The sequence below is a fragment of the Prenolepis imparis genome, unplaced genomic scaffold (assembly GCF_030444845.1).
Source record: "Prenolepis imparis isolate NDT839.2.m4 unplaced genomic scaffold, iyPreImpa1.0 SCAF_8, whole genome shotgun sequence".
Taxonomy (NCBI): Eukaryota; Metazoa; Arthropoda; class Insecta; order Hymenoptera; family Formicidae; genus Prenolepis; species Prenolepis imparis.
The window spans coordinates 11,827,257-11,844,899 of NW_028141166.1; the positions used below are offsets into that span (position 1 = coordinate 11,827,257).

Genomic DNA, 17,643 nt, shown 5'->3' on the forward strand with positions numbered 1-17,643 from the left:
ATTTTAGCAATATTTTAAGATAATTATATTCTTTGTTTGTTATTCTTTTATAATATTTATAATTATTACTTTTATATAATTATGTAACTTTTATTAAATGTTGTTTATTATAAAAAATAATAGTGATAACATTATTAAATATTAGAAAAAATTCTTAAAAATTTACAATGTTGAAACAAAAAATTTTGCATACTGCTTTATAATTTAGATAGTTCAAACTCAATATGAGATCGTGACAGGTGAATCCTGGAGAGAATTAAAATGCAGATGATGTGATTGCAGCTTTTAATCTTAATCACAATATATGCTTCTTCTCCCGAGAGAGATTCCTCCGTGAATATCTCGATAACGATCTGCATCTTAGATTCCATAAAAGACTTTGGATTAAAGGAAGAGTGCCATTCAAAGGAACGGAATATCGACTACCTAACACTTGTCGTTATCACCGACTTAATTTGATCCTGAAAAAGAATTTCGATGAAAAAAAATGCTAGTAGAAAATATTAAAGAGAATTTGTTTGAAATAATATATATATAATGTTGTTTGAAAGTTTCCTTCCAGCATATATAATATTTTATTAAAACTTTATTAACGTTGTGAAAATATTAAAAAATATCATAAAAATGTGTGTATGTAAGATGTAAGAGATGAAATGATTATAAAATATAAAATATCTATATAAATTTAAAATAGTGTAGTTGCGGATGCTGTGAAAGAGAACAAATAGATTTGTTTCACATATTCCTCATAAAATGCAAATGTTTGCGTAAGCAATCAAGTAGAAATCAAGAACTCGCACGTTCCAGTTATATTTCTACTTGCCTCTTGCAATATTTTATGTGATTTTTTATTGTTTACGCGCAAGAGATAAATCAAATGTCTGCTTTATTATTTCGAAATGACCTCGTTGGATAATATAATATTTTTTTTCAAGAATCCGCGAAAGATTGCAGAATATTACGCCCTAATTATAGAAAAATAATTATTCTATAACAATTCGCGGAAAATATGGAAAATATTGTAATATTTTATTGTCGCGAGGATTGTTTGTTGAGAGTAATTCATTTCCCGCGAACTGCTAATTGCTTAACAAAAGATCCTCCGCGACCATCATCGTTTTGCTCTGGTTTATTTTTTTTATTCATTATTACTTTATATTTATTTTTTAAACGAGGAAAATTGTTTATTGTTTCTCGCAAAAATAAAGAAACAAATTTAGACAAAAACATATACTTGTTTCGCGTTTGATCCTTTTTTATTGCGGCAATCACGAGCTCCCTTTTCCACTCCATTTTTTTCTAAATAAAAAAAATAGAGTTATAATTTGCACAGCCCGATTAATTTTTACGGTGCATACTCAATCTACCGATCTTTCGATATCAGTAAAACGCATCATCGACATGCTATGATCGCCGAAAGTTAATTTGAAGGGTTGAAAGGGACAGAGCGCAGGATTAAATCCGGCTTCAGCCGCCCACGACATCAAGGAACGTCATCAACTGCGAAGACACATATACATGTCAGGAGCTTAAAATCGCCCCCGATGGCCTCCCGAGATATGCGCAAGAGCCGTTTATTAATACCGTATTCCGTCGGAATATACGGCCCTGCCGCTTTGTATAAATTAGCGCAGTGGGGCGCGCTTAACAAGCTGGACGAAGAGGCGCACTCCTGAAATACGATATCAGGGTTGACCGTCCACCGTAACGAGGACGTGTGCCTACTTATTTCCTCTCTCTTGTCAGTGGATCCAACTTGACACGGACAAGGTCAAGAGACAGTAAAACATTGTACACATTGTATTTGGCGACACGTGCATTTAATCTACTCTACCTCACACGAGAGTTCAGTTCTAAAGCAACCTACAAATCCAAGAAACATCGTACACCTGAAAATTCAAGTCAAAATTATTATTTGCGTCAATATTATTATTGTCTTGGATTACAAGTTTAGTATATTATTTAGAATTATTTTTATTTATATATAAATATAAATATATATAAATTTTTTTGTAATATATCAAATTATGAACAAACCATATTCTTATATGAAGAAAATTGAATTATAAAAATTGTGAACTTTTTTTTAATTAAAACTTTATTATAGATGGTTAAAATTATTGTAGGACCGAAACGAAATACACAGATTAATCTAAGAGTTTATTATATGTATAACTTTAAAAGTATAAAAATTAAAAATAAATTATATATTATCTAGAAATGTAAAGATTCTATAGATGACATATTCTATTAAAACAATTATTTTATTAAAAATATATTGTAATGTAAGTACAAATAAATCTAGAGTAAAACAAAATTTATAATCTTTCACAAATCCATAGAATTTTAAATTTATAGATTACGAAAATTGTGAGTGTATAATAAAATCTGAAAATTTTACAATGATGTTTCAATGAAATAGACTCTATTGTGTGAATTCTTAATAAGGCAAAATAGGATGAGTATTCAACAGTTATTCTTCGCTTAGTTTTGCTTGTTCTGCTTTAGGGTAAATTATAAGAGCTTGCTATGACATTCTCTGTCCAATAACTAATTTCCATGGAACAACTTGAAAATTTTGATCTCTCGAAAAAGAAGACAATACACGAATACTGATGTGAGAATAAAAGAAAGAACCAACAATGAAACTACTCAGGAATAATATACTTCGCTCGAATGTACGATTTCAAGGCTTTAAAAGGATATGTCTGTACAGAGTAAAAATCTACCATGTTCTCTTACGAGTTGAGTCCGAGAGGATATTTCCTAAGCAACTTATTTTAACGCTTTATGTTATAAAAGAATGTTATTTTTATATGGATTTATTAAAAATATTTTTATTTAGCATATAGAGATGCTGAAATGAAGGAATATTCAGTTTTGAAACTAATGCTTTTGCTGATTTACTTCTTTCACCATATGTTTTTATACTAGATACTTATATCATAGATAATTATTACATAAACAAAACAAAAAGAAAATTAATTAAATTTCTAAAGTTTATTTTAATTTGCGCGCATATATATTTAAAACCACTCCTTAAATTAAAACAAAATTGATTATTTATATTTCATGTGATTCATATTTATTAATTCACTTGCTGAGAAAAATTGCTGGAATTTATAATACATCAATTCATTAATTATAGCATTATATTAAATAATCTTTGATTAATGGCAAAAAATATTTATAATTTAGATTAAAAAATCTTTGTTATATCTAACGCTGCAAAATTTAAGTAATTTAAGTAAGTAATTTATATAACTGATTAATTTAATCTAATTGATTGAAAGACTGATATAGTTATTTTTGTAAAGCCAACAAATCGTGATAGCAATGACGTACAGAAATGTTCATATATAATCTGTTTTATTTTAAATTTATCGCCTAGTAAAAGAATCTTATCGCTCGGTTTCATCATCGCCGCACGGTTAATTTTAAGAAAACCGGCAGGAGACTAATGTAACTTTGCAACATGCTGCGAAGAAGTCATTAAATAACAATTAAACGAATTACAAGTAATCAAATACATTAGCCTTGGAAATATTATGCGACACGCAAAATATAATTACCGCACAGGATTGCGCGTGCAAACTGATTTCGATAATAAAGCAAAAAGAAAAGACATAATAAAAGTGAGTATTTTATGAGCCAGAATATTTTATTATAGTCAGTATTAATTCATTTTTAGGAAAAAAATTAATATAATTATATAAATATCAATAATTTAATAAAATAATAAATATTATAAGTTATATATTGTAGATATACATAATATATAAAATAATAATATACTATGTTTTTATTCCTGAACTGAAGAGAGTTATAAATTCAAAGAATTCTTCCTTAGAAGTAAACAAATTAAAAAATTTGCACTTGATTACATCCAATATACATTTATTTTTTTTATTCATTGAAAAAAAATAAAGGAAGATAAATTTTAATAATAAATAAAATTAAAGATACACAGAAAAATAATTACATATATAATGTGATATGAGAAAAATTGCTTACGTTTTCCACTTTAATTAAAGAATTCTGATTTACGAAGCAACCTTTGAAAGTTGAGCTAAAGGTTCAATGAAATGTCGAAGCTGATCGAATTAGAATTCACAGCGTAGTGAACGTGCTTTCGACGGTAGAATGACGATGAGAAGAATGTCGTCGATGTACTTTCGGTTTCCATTAGGAGGATGCCCATGGCTTGTTGTGTTCCTTCGCAGTACTTTTTTCCTCTCGTCGTGAACAGCTCTTTTTACGTGCTCACTGGTCCTGTAAAGAACCATGACGGCATTATTGTCCTCTCCGTGTCTTCTCAGCGACACGCCTTTGTGCCCTCAATTTAGATTCCGCGCTCACCACTTTGCCATGACCTTATATATTTCTGACAACGAAAAAATTCTTTAAACATTACAAATGACATAAATTTCATGTAGGATAAATAGGATATATTAATCGGGTAGCAGTCGAATTAAAATGATGAAGATGATCAGTTACACATATTAATTATATGTACCTACACGTCATTTCGACTAACAGTTGTTATGATATCGATGCTTTAATTGAAATTATCAAATAAAAATGAAAGGAAACAGATTACAAAACATTATCAGTTGATTCTCAATAAACGTTATATTTTAATAGACATTTAATTTTTAACATTAGCGCTACTAAAATACTTTATTTTAAAATTGTTTATAATAATAATTAGTTATTCAATTTCTGTTACAGAAAAGTTAATTATAAAAATTAGTAAATATAAATTTATTTAGTTAAGAGAAAATATAAAATTAAAACATTTTTATGTAATTTTATTCTGAAACAGACAACATTATTATGATTATATGTATATGAAAAGAATTAAAATGAAATAAAAAATAAAGCTTACGCTGAAAAGTAACAAATAATTTTTAATTTCAGTTAAATAATATTGTAAATATAAAGTCCACGATAACGAGAAGAGAGGTTCAAAAAATTACTGTGATTACTTCCAATTAGCAGAAATCGAAAAGACATCTGTCAGTGCGTGCATTTGCCTTTCGATTTAGATTATACGTATGTGCGACTTTTGAGAGGAATATTTTTTATAGGACTGGCGAGAAATGAAATTAGTGCGAGTTACGTAATTCTTCCTCACATCTAGTTGTAATAATTACGAAAATAGAAATAAATTTACACACTTTTTTGCGTCGCAATTAAGCCGCAACGTGAAGCGAGTCATCTAAATGCGCCGCTAAATCATTTACTAAATTAATAATTGAATCAACGGGCAAAGCCATCCGACCGATAATGACACTCTTTAATCATAAAACCCCATCAGTAAAATATAAATGTTCAAAATCGCTTGGGTATTATACGTTGATTCATGATTGATGTAAAAGGGAGCTTTGTCAATGTCGTGCATTATGTAAATGACGCGTACAGTTCAAGTTTTATAAAATGCAGCTTTTATAGCCAGAGCACTTTTTTATGGCTGGTTTTCTTGCAATAAAGGCTCTGAAACATAACTCGGTGTAAGATAAGATTTCTCATTATGATATCTCTAGTGGCTTGAACTCGTTCAAAGGAAGAAGTGATTGCAACTGGTCGAGGTGTCAATTATATTAATAACAAGCAATAAAATAATAAGGTAAACGAGAGGGGTAATACGCTCTATAATAATATATTATTAACTATTAATATATATACATATATATATTTTTATATATATATATATATTATTTATGGATTTTATGGAAAAAAACATAAATTTTGTTATTATAAACAAAGACAATTAAAGAGAAAATAAAGAATCTCAAATTAATGATTTCAGAAAGTCTTTATGTAACTGTGAGATATTTACGACATTTATACGAAGAACTTTGTTTTAGTCTCTGCTCTATACAGTGTATAAAGGAAACTAACAACAAAGCATGTTCCGTGCGCCGCAAGTTTAATTTGAGCGATCGTGCATAGAATATGTTCTTGCGATACCTATCGAAGTATCAAGATCCCTATCATCTTGATACAATTATAGGTTTGCGCCATCGAGCTACTTAACAACATCTCTCCATTAATACCACGTTTTTGCAGCCGAGTATTTTAATAATTAAGCTCTCCTTAACGAAAAACGTTATTTTTTGACGAGTCAAAGTCTTAACTGGCTAATAGCAAAATAATATGCTAATTATTCTTTTGGCTTGCTCTTTGACGTATTTTGAATATCTACATGTTGACACTTGTAGGATTATCCGATATGTATGTTGCAATGTCTGTTTTTATCATATCATAAAGATATTACAAATAATAAATGTGAAAATTTTAAATATATAATATAAAAATTTATTCCAAAATTTTAATAAAATTTTGTCATTACAATCTTATACTCAATCGAAACATTTATTTACATACAAAAATGTAGAAACTAATGAGTTAAATGTAATTGGTAAAATATAAATCATTTTATAAGATATTGAATATTCGAAAGATTTTCTTGCTTGTTTGTTACATACACTTGAATCGTGTATATGTCATATTAAAATTCCAACGCAGAGAAAACCTCGATAAGCGATCGATAGTTTCGCGAGATTGCGAAACTGGGTGCTCACGCGATGGTGAAAAAATCGTTGGCCTAATAAACTGATGTGTGAAGTGCGGTAATAGGTTTTATTTACAAACGTAAATTATTACATACTCTACGTTCATTAATATATCCCGAAATTTACTTGTTTTTCTCGATTTATTTCTATTATTTTTAGAGATAGAGGATGTGTAGAGGTTTAGCTATATCATAAATGTATAACAACGTATAAAAATATTACGAATCATAATATATATATATATATATATATATATATATATATATATATATTTAATCTCTTATAAAGGGTTGATATCTGCTATTTAAAAATATTTTTTATGTCAATAATATGTATTTATTTATAATCGATCAATAACAAAATAAAATACAAATTTGCTTATAAAAGTGACAATGTTTATTGGTAAATACAGAATACAGCACATGCAAAAATGCACATGCGCTTTACTTTATTAAAATCTATTAATATTTATTAATATTTGTGTATATCACCAATCAAAATGTTTACATAAATATAAATATGTTTTGAGACAAACAGTAAATCTTATAAATTATAATTATATTTAATTATTCAATTAAAAAATAACTAAAACCATTTTAGTATTTATATTACGTATTTATTATATAATATTTATTATTATTCTTCTTGTTATTAACTTTTTATTATTGAGTCTATTCCATTATTACTTGCAAGAAATTATTAGTATTCTTAAATTTAATAATTTAATTATATAGTGTTCAAGAAACAGATGGATTCTTCTTCGAAAGCTTTACTGCATTATCCTGGAAGCAGGAGAATCGGAGACTCGTTGTTCTTCAGGAAGTAGAAGAAAGAGCAAAAGAACCGCCACCACCGTCCAGAGACCCGATTTCATCCTCGCATCCATATCGGCTTAGCAAAAAAGAGGTCAGTAAAGCCTGCTTTGTCGCATAATTATATTTTTTTATTTATTTATTTTCATTTTATAAAACATGCAAAATTTTTATTTATTCTGTTATAAAAATATATGACGTTAGGCTACCAGAATATTTCTAATGCAAATCAGGAATTCTAATCCGCTTCCGTTTGTTCTTCTACAAGGTTCGAAAATTTTATTTTACAAATGTTATTAAACAAATAAGGGACGCAGCAATTTTCCGCACCTTCGCGTCGCAAATCGAATCGCGTGCTGCCCAACGCTGTTACATTTAGCACGCATTCATTCTGGTTGCAGTGAACTTTGCATGTGAACGAATAGTTACGTCTGTTGCGCGTTTGAAGTATTATTCTACGTAGATAAAGCCGACCGCTGGTCAGACGCATACGCGCGCTCGTCGATCGAAATAACAGGTAAAAGGCCTGTAAAAGTAAACTCCATCTTCGCGTTTCAACTTGCCAAGTATAACGCGTGGAAGAATATACAGCTCATATTTCCAATTCGGTATGTTCAAATTTCAAGTTTTAAAATTCCAATTTCAAATGTCATGCAATTTTCTTACTTGTTATATGCTATTGATTCACACAACTACGTATGTATTCAGTAGTATTGGTAGAAAATATGTTATTTAAATAATACAATATTAAATATTCGCATATATTTACATAGAGAAACAATCAATTTAAATTTATACCGACAGAAACATAATATTAAACGTGTAGTATTAAATATGTAAACTTTTGTGTTAATAAAAATGTTTCAAAAATTATGGAAATAAATATTGTGTACATCTCTGTTTTGTTTACCGCGAAAAAAATCAAAAAAATATATAAATTTTAATAAATTCTAAATTATATTTATATATATGTATATATATAATATTTTAATAATTATAGTATATAATATAATTTTTTATGCATATTTGTAGTTACATATAAATCTATGGATTTGTAAATTAACATATCTACAATGTCCTTGAATTTATGATAAATTTTTTTTCTAAAAAAGGCTAACCGTAGTAAGAAATTGTTGACTCGTACTACTTAATCTATCTACATTCTTACTTTGCGCATAATAAAATTATGATATATAAAGTGCGTGTTATTTTTTATTGTTTTTGACTAGCATTTATGATTTTATATTAATAGCTGAGTGATTGCGCGACGAGAAAGCTAAACGTAGTGAGAAATTGTTGACTCGTATTACTGAATCTATTTAAATTCTTACTTTGCGCATAATAAAATTACACTTTCCTCGAATATAATACTTCTACCAACTTGCTCTATTTAATCTTTATACTTATTTTTCCTCCTATCGATGTAACGTGAATGAGGTGCAATGTATTAGCTATGTAAACCTAACATCCAACTTTTTAAAATTAATTTTTTAAAACGGAAAATGATAAACAATTGTTTATAACTTTTGAACCGCTCAACTACAAACAAAAGGAAAATTACTACAAACAATTACAAACGATTCTAAAGAAGACTGCGCAAGCGGATTTGCGATATCTCAATGTCGGGTGTGTCATTTAAAAAAATTTTTTTATTTATTAATTGATAAAACTACAAACGAAATTATTGTTACTACAAACAACTACAAACGAAATGCTATCATTTTCCGTTTTAAAAAATTAATTTTTAAAAAGTCAGGTGCTAGGTTCACATAGCTCGTCGTGTGCGAATAATATTTTATTACTTTATCAATAGAATTTATTATTTAAATATTTGTAAATAAAATTTAAAAAAAATTGTAAGAAATGATAACATTATTAATGCTATTATCGCGATATTTGTCGAAATTATTCGAACGAGGAATGAAAGCGTGCAGGGATGAAAAGAGATCGGACGCGTTACTATTGTCGCTTATATCGGACGGATAATCACTGAAATCGGCTGACCAGTGCTACTTTCTATCCCTTATTAATCGCCAGACTCGGAAAAAATTATTTTCTCATTATTATTGCATATGTACATTATATTGCATATTATATGCGAGTATAATATCACTCATTCGAGCGAGATTTGTTAAATAATTTTGTTGAAACGCTCATATATACATAATGTTATATGATATAAAACTTTCTGTTTTTTTTTTCCCCGATTTCAAACATCAAACTGAAAGAGTTTTATACGTCGCGTGCGAATAATATTTTATTACTTCATTAATAGAGTTTATTATTTAAATATTTGTAAAAAAAATTGTTGTAAGAAATGATAACATTATTAATGCTATTATCGCGATATTCGTCAAAATTATTCGAACGAGGAATAAAAACGTGCAGGGATGAAAAAAGTTTGGACGCGTTACTATTGTCGCTTATATCGGACGGATAATCACTGAAATCGGCTGACCAGTGCTACGTTCTATCCCTGATTAATCGCCAGACTCGGAAAAAATTACTTTCTTATTATTACTGCATATGTACATTATATTGCATATTATATGCGAGTATATGACTCATTCGAGCGAGATTTGTTAAATAATTTTGTCAAAACGCTCATATATACATGATGTTATATGATATAAAACTTTCTGTTTTTTTTTCCCCGATTTCAAACATCAAGCGGTAAAAGTTTTATACGTCGTGTGAGCTATGTGAGCCTAGCACCCGACTATTCAAAAATTAATTTTTTAAAACGGAAAATGAAAGCATATCGTTTGCAGTTGTTTGTAGTAACAATAATTTTGTTTGTAGTTTTATCAATTAATAAATAAAAAAATGTTTTTAAATGACTCGCACCCGACATTAAGATATCGCAAATCCGCTTGCGCAGTCTTCTTAAGAATCGTTTGTAGTTGTTTGTAGTGATTTTCTTTTCGTTTGTAGTATAAACAATTGTTTATAACTTTTGAACCGCTCAACTATAAACGGAAGGAAAATCACTACAAACAACTACAAACGATTCTAAAGAAGATTGCGCAAGCGGATTTGCGATATCTTTAAAAATGACAAAGTTAGCTCTTGGACGAATAAACAATTGTTTATAACTTTTGAGCCGCCTAACTACAAATAAAAGGAAAATGACTACAAACAACTACAAACGATTCTAAAGAAGACTGCGCAAGCGGATTTGCGGTATCTTTAAAATTAACAAATTTACCTCTTTCATGAATAAACAATTGTTTATAACTTTTGAACCGCTCAATTACAAACAAAGGAAAATCATTACAAACAACTACAAACGATTCTAAAGAAGACTGCGCAAGCGGATTTGAAAAATCTTAAAAATTGACAAAGTTAGCTCTTGGACGAATAAACAATTGTTTATAACTTTTGAACCGCTAAACTACAAACGAAAGGAAAATCACTACAAACAACTACAAACGATTCTAAAGAAGACTGCGCAAGCGGATTTGCGATATCTATAAAATTGACAAAGTTAGCTCTTGGACGAATAAACAATTGTTTATAACTTTGGTCCACTCAACTACAAACGGAAGGAAAATCACTACAAACAACTACAAACGATTCTAAAGAAGACTGCGCAAGCGGATTTGCGATATCTTTAAAATTGACAAAGTTAGCTCTCTTGGACGAATAAATAATTGTTTATAACTTTTGAACCGTTCAACTACAAACGAAAGGAAAATCACTACAAACAACTACAAACGATTCTAAAGAAGACTGCGCAAGCGGATTTGCGATATCTTTAAAATTAACAAATTTACCTCTTTCACGAATAAACAATTTTCCGAGCTGGCGATTAATCAGGGATAGAAAGTAGCACTGGTCAGCCGATTTCAGTGATTATCCGTCTGATATAAGCGACAATAGTAATGCGTCCGAACTCTTTCCATCCCTGCACGCTTTCATTCCTCGTTCGAATAATTTCGACAAATATCGCAATAATAGCATTAATAATGTTATCATTTCTTACAATTTTTTTTAAATTTCATTTACAAATATTTAAATAATAAATTCTATTGAGAAAATAATAAAATATTCGCACATGACGAGCTATGTAAACCTAGCACCCGACTTTTTAAAAATTAATTTTTTTAAACGAAAAATGATTGCATTTCGTTTGTAGTTGTTTGTAGTAACAATAATTTCGTTTGTAGTTTTAGCAATTAATAAATAATAAAATGTTTTTAAATGACTCGCACCCGACATTAAGATATCGCAAATCCGCTTGCGCAGTCTTCTTTAGAATGGTTTGTAATTGTTTGTAGTGATTTTCCTTTTGTTTGTAGTTGAGCGGTTCAAAAGTTATAAACAATTGTTTATAACTTTTGAACCGCTCAACTACAAACGGAAGGAAAATCACTACAAACAACTACAAACGATTCTAAAGAAGACTGCGCAAGCGGATTTGCGATATCTTTAAAATTGACAAAGTTAGCTCTTGGACGAATAAACAATTGTTTATAACTTTTGAACCGCTCAACTACAAACGGAAGGAAAATCACTACAAACAACTATAAACGATTCTAAAGAAGACTGCGCAAGCGGATTTGCGATATCTTTAAAATTAACAAATTTACCTCTTTCACGAATAAACAATTGTTTATAACTTTTGAACCGCTCAACTACAAACGGAAGGAAAATTACTACAAACAACTACAAACGATTCTAAAGAATACTGCGCAAGCGGATTTGCGATATCTTTAAAATTAACAAATTTACCTCTTTCACGAATAAACAATTGTTTATAACTTTTGAACCGCTTAATTACAAACAAAGGAAAATCATTACAAACAACTACAAACGATTCTAAAGAAGACTGCGCAAGCGGATTTGAAAAATCTTAAAAATTGACAAAGTTAGCTCTTGGACGAATAAACAATTGTTTATAACTTTTGAACCGCTAAACTACAAACGAAAGGAAAATCACTACAAACAACTACAAACGATTCTAAAGAAGACTGCGCAAGCGGATTTGCGATATCTATAAAATTGACAAAGTTAGCTCTTGGACGAATAAACAATTGTTTATAACTTTTGATCCGCTCAACTACAAACGGAAGGAAAATCACTACAAACAACTACAAACGATTCTAAAGAAGACTGCGCAAGCGGATTTGCGATATCTTTAAAATTAACAAATTTACCTCTTTCACGAATAAACAATTTTCCGAGCTGGCGATTAATCAGGGATAGAAAGTAGCACTGGTCAGCCGATTTCAGTGATTATCCGTCTGATATAAGCGACAATAGTAATGCGTCCGAACTCTTTCCATCCCTGCACGCTTTCATTCCTCGTTCGAATAATTTCGACAAATATCGCAATAATAGCATTAATAATGTTATCATTTCTTACAACAATTTTTTTTAAATTTCATTTACAAATATTTAAATAATAAATTCTATTGAGAAAATAATAAAATATTCGCACATGACGAGCTATGTAAACCTAGCACCCGACTTTTTAAAAATTAATTTTTTTAAACGAAAAATGATTGCATTTCGTTTGTAGTTGTTTGTAGTAACAATAATTTCGTTTGTAGTTTTAGCAATTAATAAATAATAAAATGTTTTTAAATGACTCGCACCCGACATTAAGATATCGCAAATCCGCTTGCGCAGTCTTCTTTAGAATGGTTTGTAGTTGTTTGTAGTGATTTTCCTTTTGTTTGTAGTTGAGCGGTTCAAAAGTTATAAACAATTGTTTATAACTTTTGAACCGCTCAACTACAAACGGAAGGAAAATCACTACAAACAACTACAAACGATTCTAAAGAAGACTGCGCAAGCGGATTTGCGATATCTTTAAAATTGACAAAGTTAGCTCTTGGACGAATAAACAATTGTTTATAACTTTTGAACCGCTCAACTACAAACGGAAGGAAAATCACTACAAACAACTATAAACGATTCTAAAGAAGACTGCGCAAGCGGATTTGCGATATCTTTAAAATTAACAAATTTACCTCTTTCACGAATAAACAATTGTTTATAACTTTTGAACCGCTCAACTACAAACGGAAGGAAAATTACTACAAACAACTACAAACGATTCTAAAGAATACTGCGCAAGCGGATTTGCGATATCTTTAAAATTAACAAATTTACCTCTTTCACGAATAAACAATTGTTTATAACTTTTGAACCGCTTAATTACAAACAAAGGAAAATCATTACAAACAACTACAAACGATTCTAAAGAAGACTGCGCAAGCGGATTTGAAAAATCTTAAAAATTGACAAAGTTAGCTCTTGGACGAATAAACAATTGTTTATAACTTTTGAACCGCTAAACTACAAACGAAAGGAAAATCACTACAAACAACTACAAACGATTCTAAAGAAGACTGCGCAAGCGGATTTGCGATATCTATAAAATTGACAAAGTTAGCTCTTGGACGAATAAACAATTGTTTATAACTTTTGATCCGCTCAACTACAAACGGAAGGAAAATCACTACAAACAATTACAAACGATTCTAAAGAAGACTGCGCAAGCGGATTTGCGATATCTTTAAAATTGACAAAGTTAGCTCTTGGACGAATAAACAATTGTTTATAACTTTTGAACCGCTCAACTACAAACGGAAGGAAAATCACTACAAACAACTACAAACGATTCTAAAGAAGACTGCGCAAGCGGATTTGCGATATCTTTAAAATTAACAAATTTACCTCTTGGACAAATAAACAATTTCCGAGTCTGGCGATTAATCAGGGATAGAAAGTAGCACTGGTCAGCCGATTTCAGTGATCATCCGTCTGATATAAGCGACAATAGTAATGCGTCCGAACTCTTTCCATCCCTGCATGCTTTCATTCCTCGTTCGAATAATTTCGACAAATATCGCAATAATAGCATTAATAATGTTATCATTTCTTACAACAATTTTTTTTAAATTTCATTTACAAATATTTAAATAATAAATTCTATTGATAAAGTAATAAAATATTATTCGCACATGACGAGCTATGTAAACCTAGCACCCGACTTTTTAAAAATTAATTTTTTTAAACGAAAAATGGTAGCATTTCGTTTGTAGTTGTTTGTAGTAACAATAATTTCGTTTGTGTAGTTTTATCAATTAATAAATAATAAAATGTTTTTAAATGACTCGCACCCGACATTGAGATATCGCAAATCCGCTTGCGCAGTCTTCTTTAGAATGGTTTGTAGTTGTTTGTAGTGATTTTCCTTTTGTTTGTAGTTGAGCGGTTCAAAAATGATAAACAATTGTTTATAACTTTTGAACCGCTCAACTACAAACAAAAGGAAAATCACTACAAACAACTACAAACGATTCTAAAGAAGACTATGCAAGCGGATTTGCGATATCTTTAAAATTGACAAAGTTAGCTCTTGGACGAATAAACAATTGTTTATAACTTTTGAACCGCTCAACTACAAACGGAAGGAAAATCACTACAAACAACTATAAACGATTCTAAAGAAGACTGCGCAAGCAAAATTGCGATATCTCAATGTCGGATGCGTGTCATTTAAAAATTTATTTTTATTTATTAATTGATAAAACTACAAACGAAATTATTGTTATTACAAACAACTACAAACGAAATGCTATCATTTTACGTTTTAAAAAATTAATTTTTAAAAAGTCGGGTGCTAGGTTCACATAGCTCGATGTATTGCGTTTCACAGAAAAATAATAAGCAAAAAACTAACATTCTTTTTATGAATGAGGAGAGAAAACAGGAATTTTTTTTCTTTTTCGTCAAAAATAATATGAAAGGATGTGTTTTATATATATAACTGAGTTAATTGGTTTTAATTATTTATAATTTATAAGTTATATTTTATTTTTTCAAATATGTAATAACAGAAAAACAAGCATGAAATATAAAATAATCATATATCTTTATTAATAAATATATTTAATATTTATAATAGTACTTTTATACAAATGAATTTTTTTTATTAATTCTCTAAATCTAAAAAATTAACTATCGCAACAAAATGATAACGATGTAAGTTGTGCAATCTCGAAAAAAATTATAAACTTGCAAAAATGCAAAGCTTCTTGAATCGATTTTACGCTCTTTTAAAGCATTCTTTATAAAGCAAGTTTACAATCTTCTTCGTATAATAAACTTTATCACTCCAAATTCTTGGAAAAAGAAAAGAAACGCAACTGTTCAATAAGACAAAGATAATTATTAAGTCGCAATTAATTACCCTTTTAAAGATTAATAAATTTTTCACATATTAATATTTTTGTAAAAAATTATCATGCTTATAAATATCGCTTAATATAATTACGTTTTTCATCTTTTCTCATCGAATAAACTGCGTTATCTAATAATTATAATTAATTATGTAATTTTTTATTTTGCTCCAATAGCAACTTTAACTTGGCAATATATATTAAAAATTAATTATATACGGGGATCAATTCATTATCTGCTTATTACAAAGATATTGATGCATTTTTCAGATAGAACAATTGTACATAGAAGTCCTTTACACGATTGCGAACTCGGTAGGCGCCAGTACAGGACAATACGCACATTATAAGGAGGATTTATATCGATATGCTCAGGAAGCTTTCGGAGTCCCGCCGGATCAGCACAGGCGATATCTTAATATTGCCTCGGAAGAAAAGGTATACCGCTTTATTGACTCTCTTCTCAAAAGCGCTGCGTCGCTTCTCATCGCGAAGAATGTATTGCTAAAATTCCACTATTGGCGATACAATATAATACTACATATATAAAATTAAATTTATTTACAGCCACCTATTGTTGTGCTAAGCGTGGTCGTAATCGAAGCCGATGGACTCGAGGCAAAGGACGTCAATGGTAAATGCATTTCGTTCCGCAGCCCACGAATTACCCTTTCGAATTTTAAAAGCGACTGGAAATAATGATCTTTCGAAAAATTATATTTTCGATTGCAAACAAATGACGATATTATATTCCGCGATTAATTTACAAAGTGTACTTTATTTTAACAGAATTCTAACTGCGAACTAAAATTTTAGTTATCGAGATATTTAATATTGAAAATTTTTATGCTACGTTGAATGTTGACGCTGTTGCGATATTTTTGCTGCAAAATATTAATCTTAAAACGTTTAACAAAAAAACACATTGCGATCAAAATATTTTGAAAAAATATTGGAATTTTTATTTTCTGTAAATTTTTATATACAATAATATATACAATTTTCTATATTCTATACAAATAAAATAGCGGATTTATAAAGATCTCGTAAATCACTTTGCCCTTTTCATCAGAAGGATACTGCTATTTTCTTTAGGATTCAGCGACCCTTACTGTATGCTGGGAATACAGCCTGGCAACGCAGGTGCGCCATTGAGCCCTCCAACAAATTTAACGGCGCATTCGCCACATACACCACCGGCATCCCCTAGACAAGCGACTCGTGCCCTGTCCGATGGTGGTGATAACGAGAATTCGCATCACGAGAAGCTTCGGAAACATCATAGGTAAGTCGATGGGTGAAAGTGCGAGAAAGATGATCAAACTCTCACGTGAAGCATAGAATATGCAAACGCTCTGTAAGATTATTATTATAATTTCTGTGCACTTTATTGACAATTTTATTTACTATTGATACTACAATTACAATCAATGCGAGATGATATGAACAAACATTATCACGTATGACCTTTAGCCTACCACATTCAGCATATTTTTATTCTAGTTTGGCGATAGATATTGTGTGTGTTAATTGTTCTAAATAAAATTGCTTCTACTCATGGCTAAGAAATTTTATTCTTTATTTCTCGTAGAAAATATGCGAGTATTATACAACTTAATAGTCCCTTTTGAATTATTTTTCATCTTAAAAGATTATTATTTCTGATCGATATTAATGATACGATTGATATTAATTATGTGATTGTCATAGTCTATTGTGTATGTTTCGAGTGTCATTTATTATAAATATTGCGGAATGTCTACCGTTATCAATAGCACGATGAAACACTGACGGCGTGCTACTTAAGATAAGTGCACACCTGAGGATAGCAATTAATGATATAGGAGTAAATGAAAAGATGAAGAGCACCTTACATCAAGAAAATTAAGTATTATTAAAGATTTTTTACGAGATTTCTGACAAGTGTTACGTAGATCTATGGATTTGTAAATAAAAATTGAGAAATTATAAATTTATAAGATTTTGCTTTTGTATAAAGATTTAAAGATATGTAAATTCATTATCACAAATTAAATTTTTTTTAGAAGATTAAATAAT

At 29.5% G+C, this 17,643-nt stretch overlaps 1 protein-coding gene across 4 annotated transcripts in view; it reads left to right on the forward strand.

Annotated features, from left to right (window-relative positions):
• Unc-13-4a (BAI1 associated protein 3) overlaps positions 1-17,643 on the forward strand; it is a 95,599-nt gene that overhangs the window by 64,187 nt on the left and 13,769 nt on the right. For all 4 annotated transcript variants that reach the window (XM_083044690.1, XM_083044689.1, XM_083044692.1 and 1 more), the window contains exons 4-7: positions 7,313-7,484; positions 15,856-16,023; positions 16,153-16,219; positions 16,681-16,870. In XM_083044690.1, the coding sequence (XP_082900816.1) occupies positions 7,313-7,484; positions 15,856-16,023; positions 16,153-16,219; positions 16,681-16,870 (597 nt within the window). The remainder of the gene's footprint in view (positions 1-7,312; positions 7,485-15,855; positions 16,024-16,152; positions 16,220-16,680; positions 16,871-17,643) is intronic.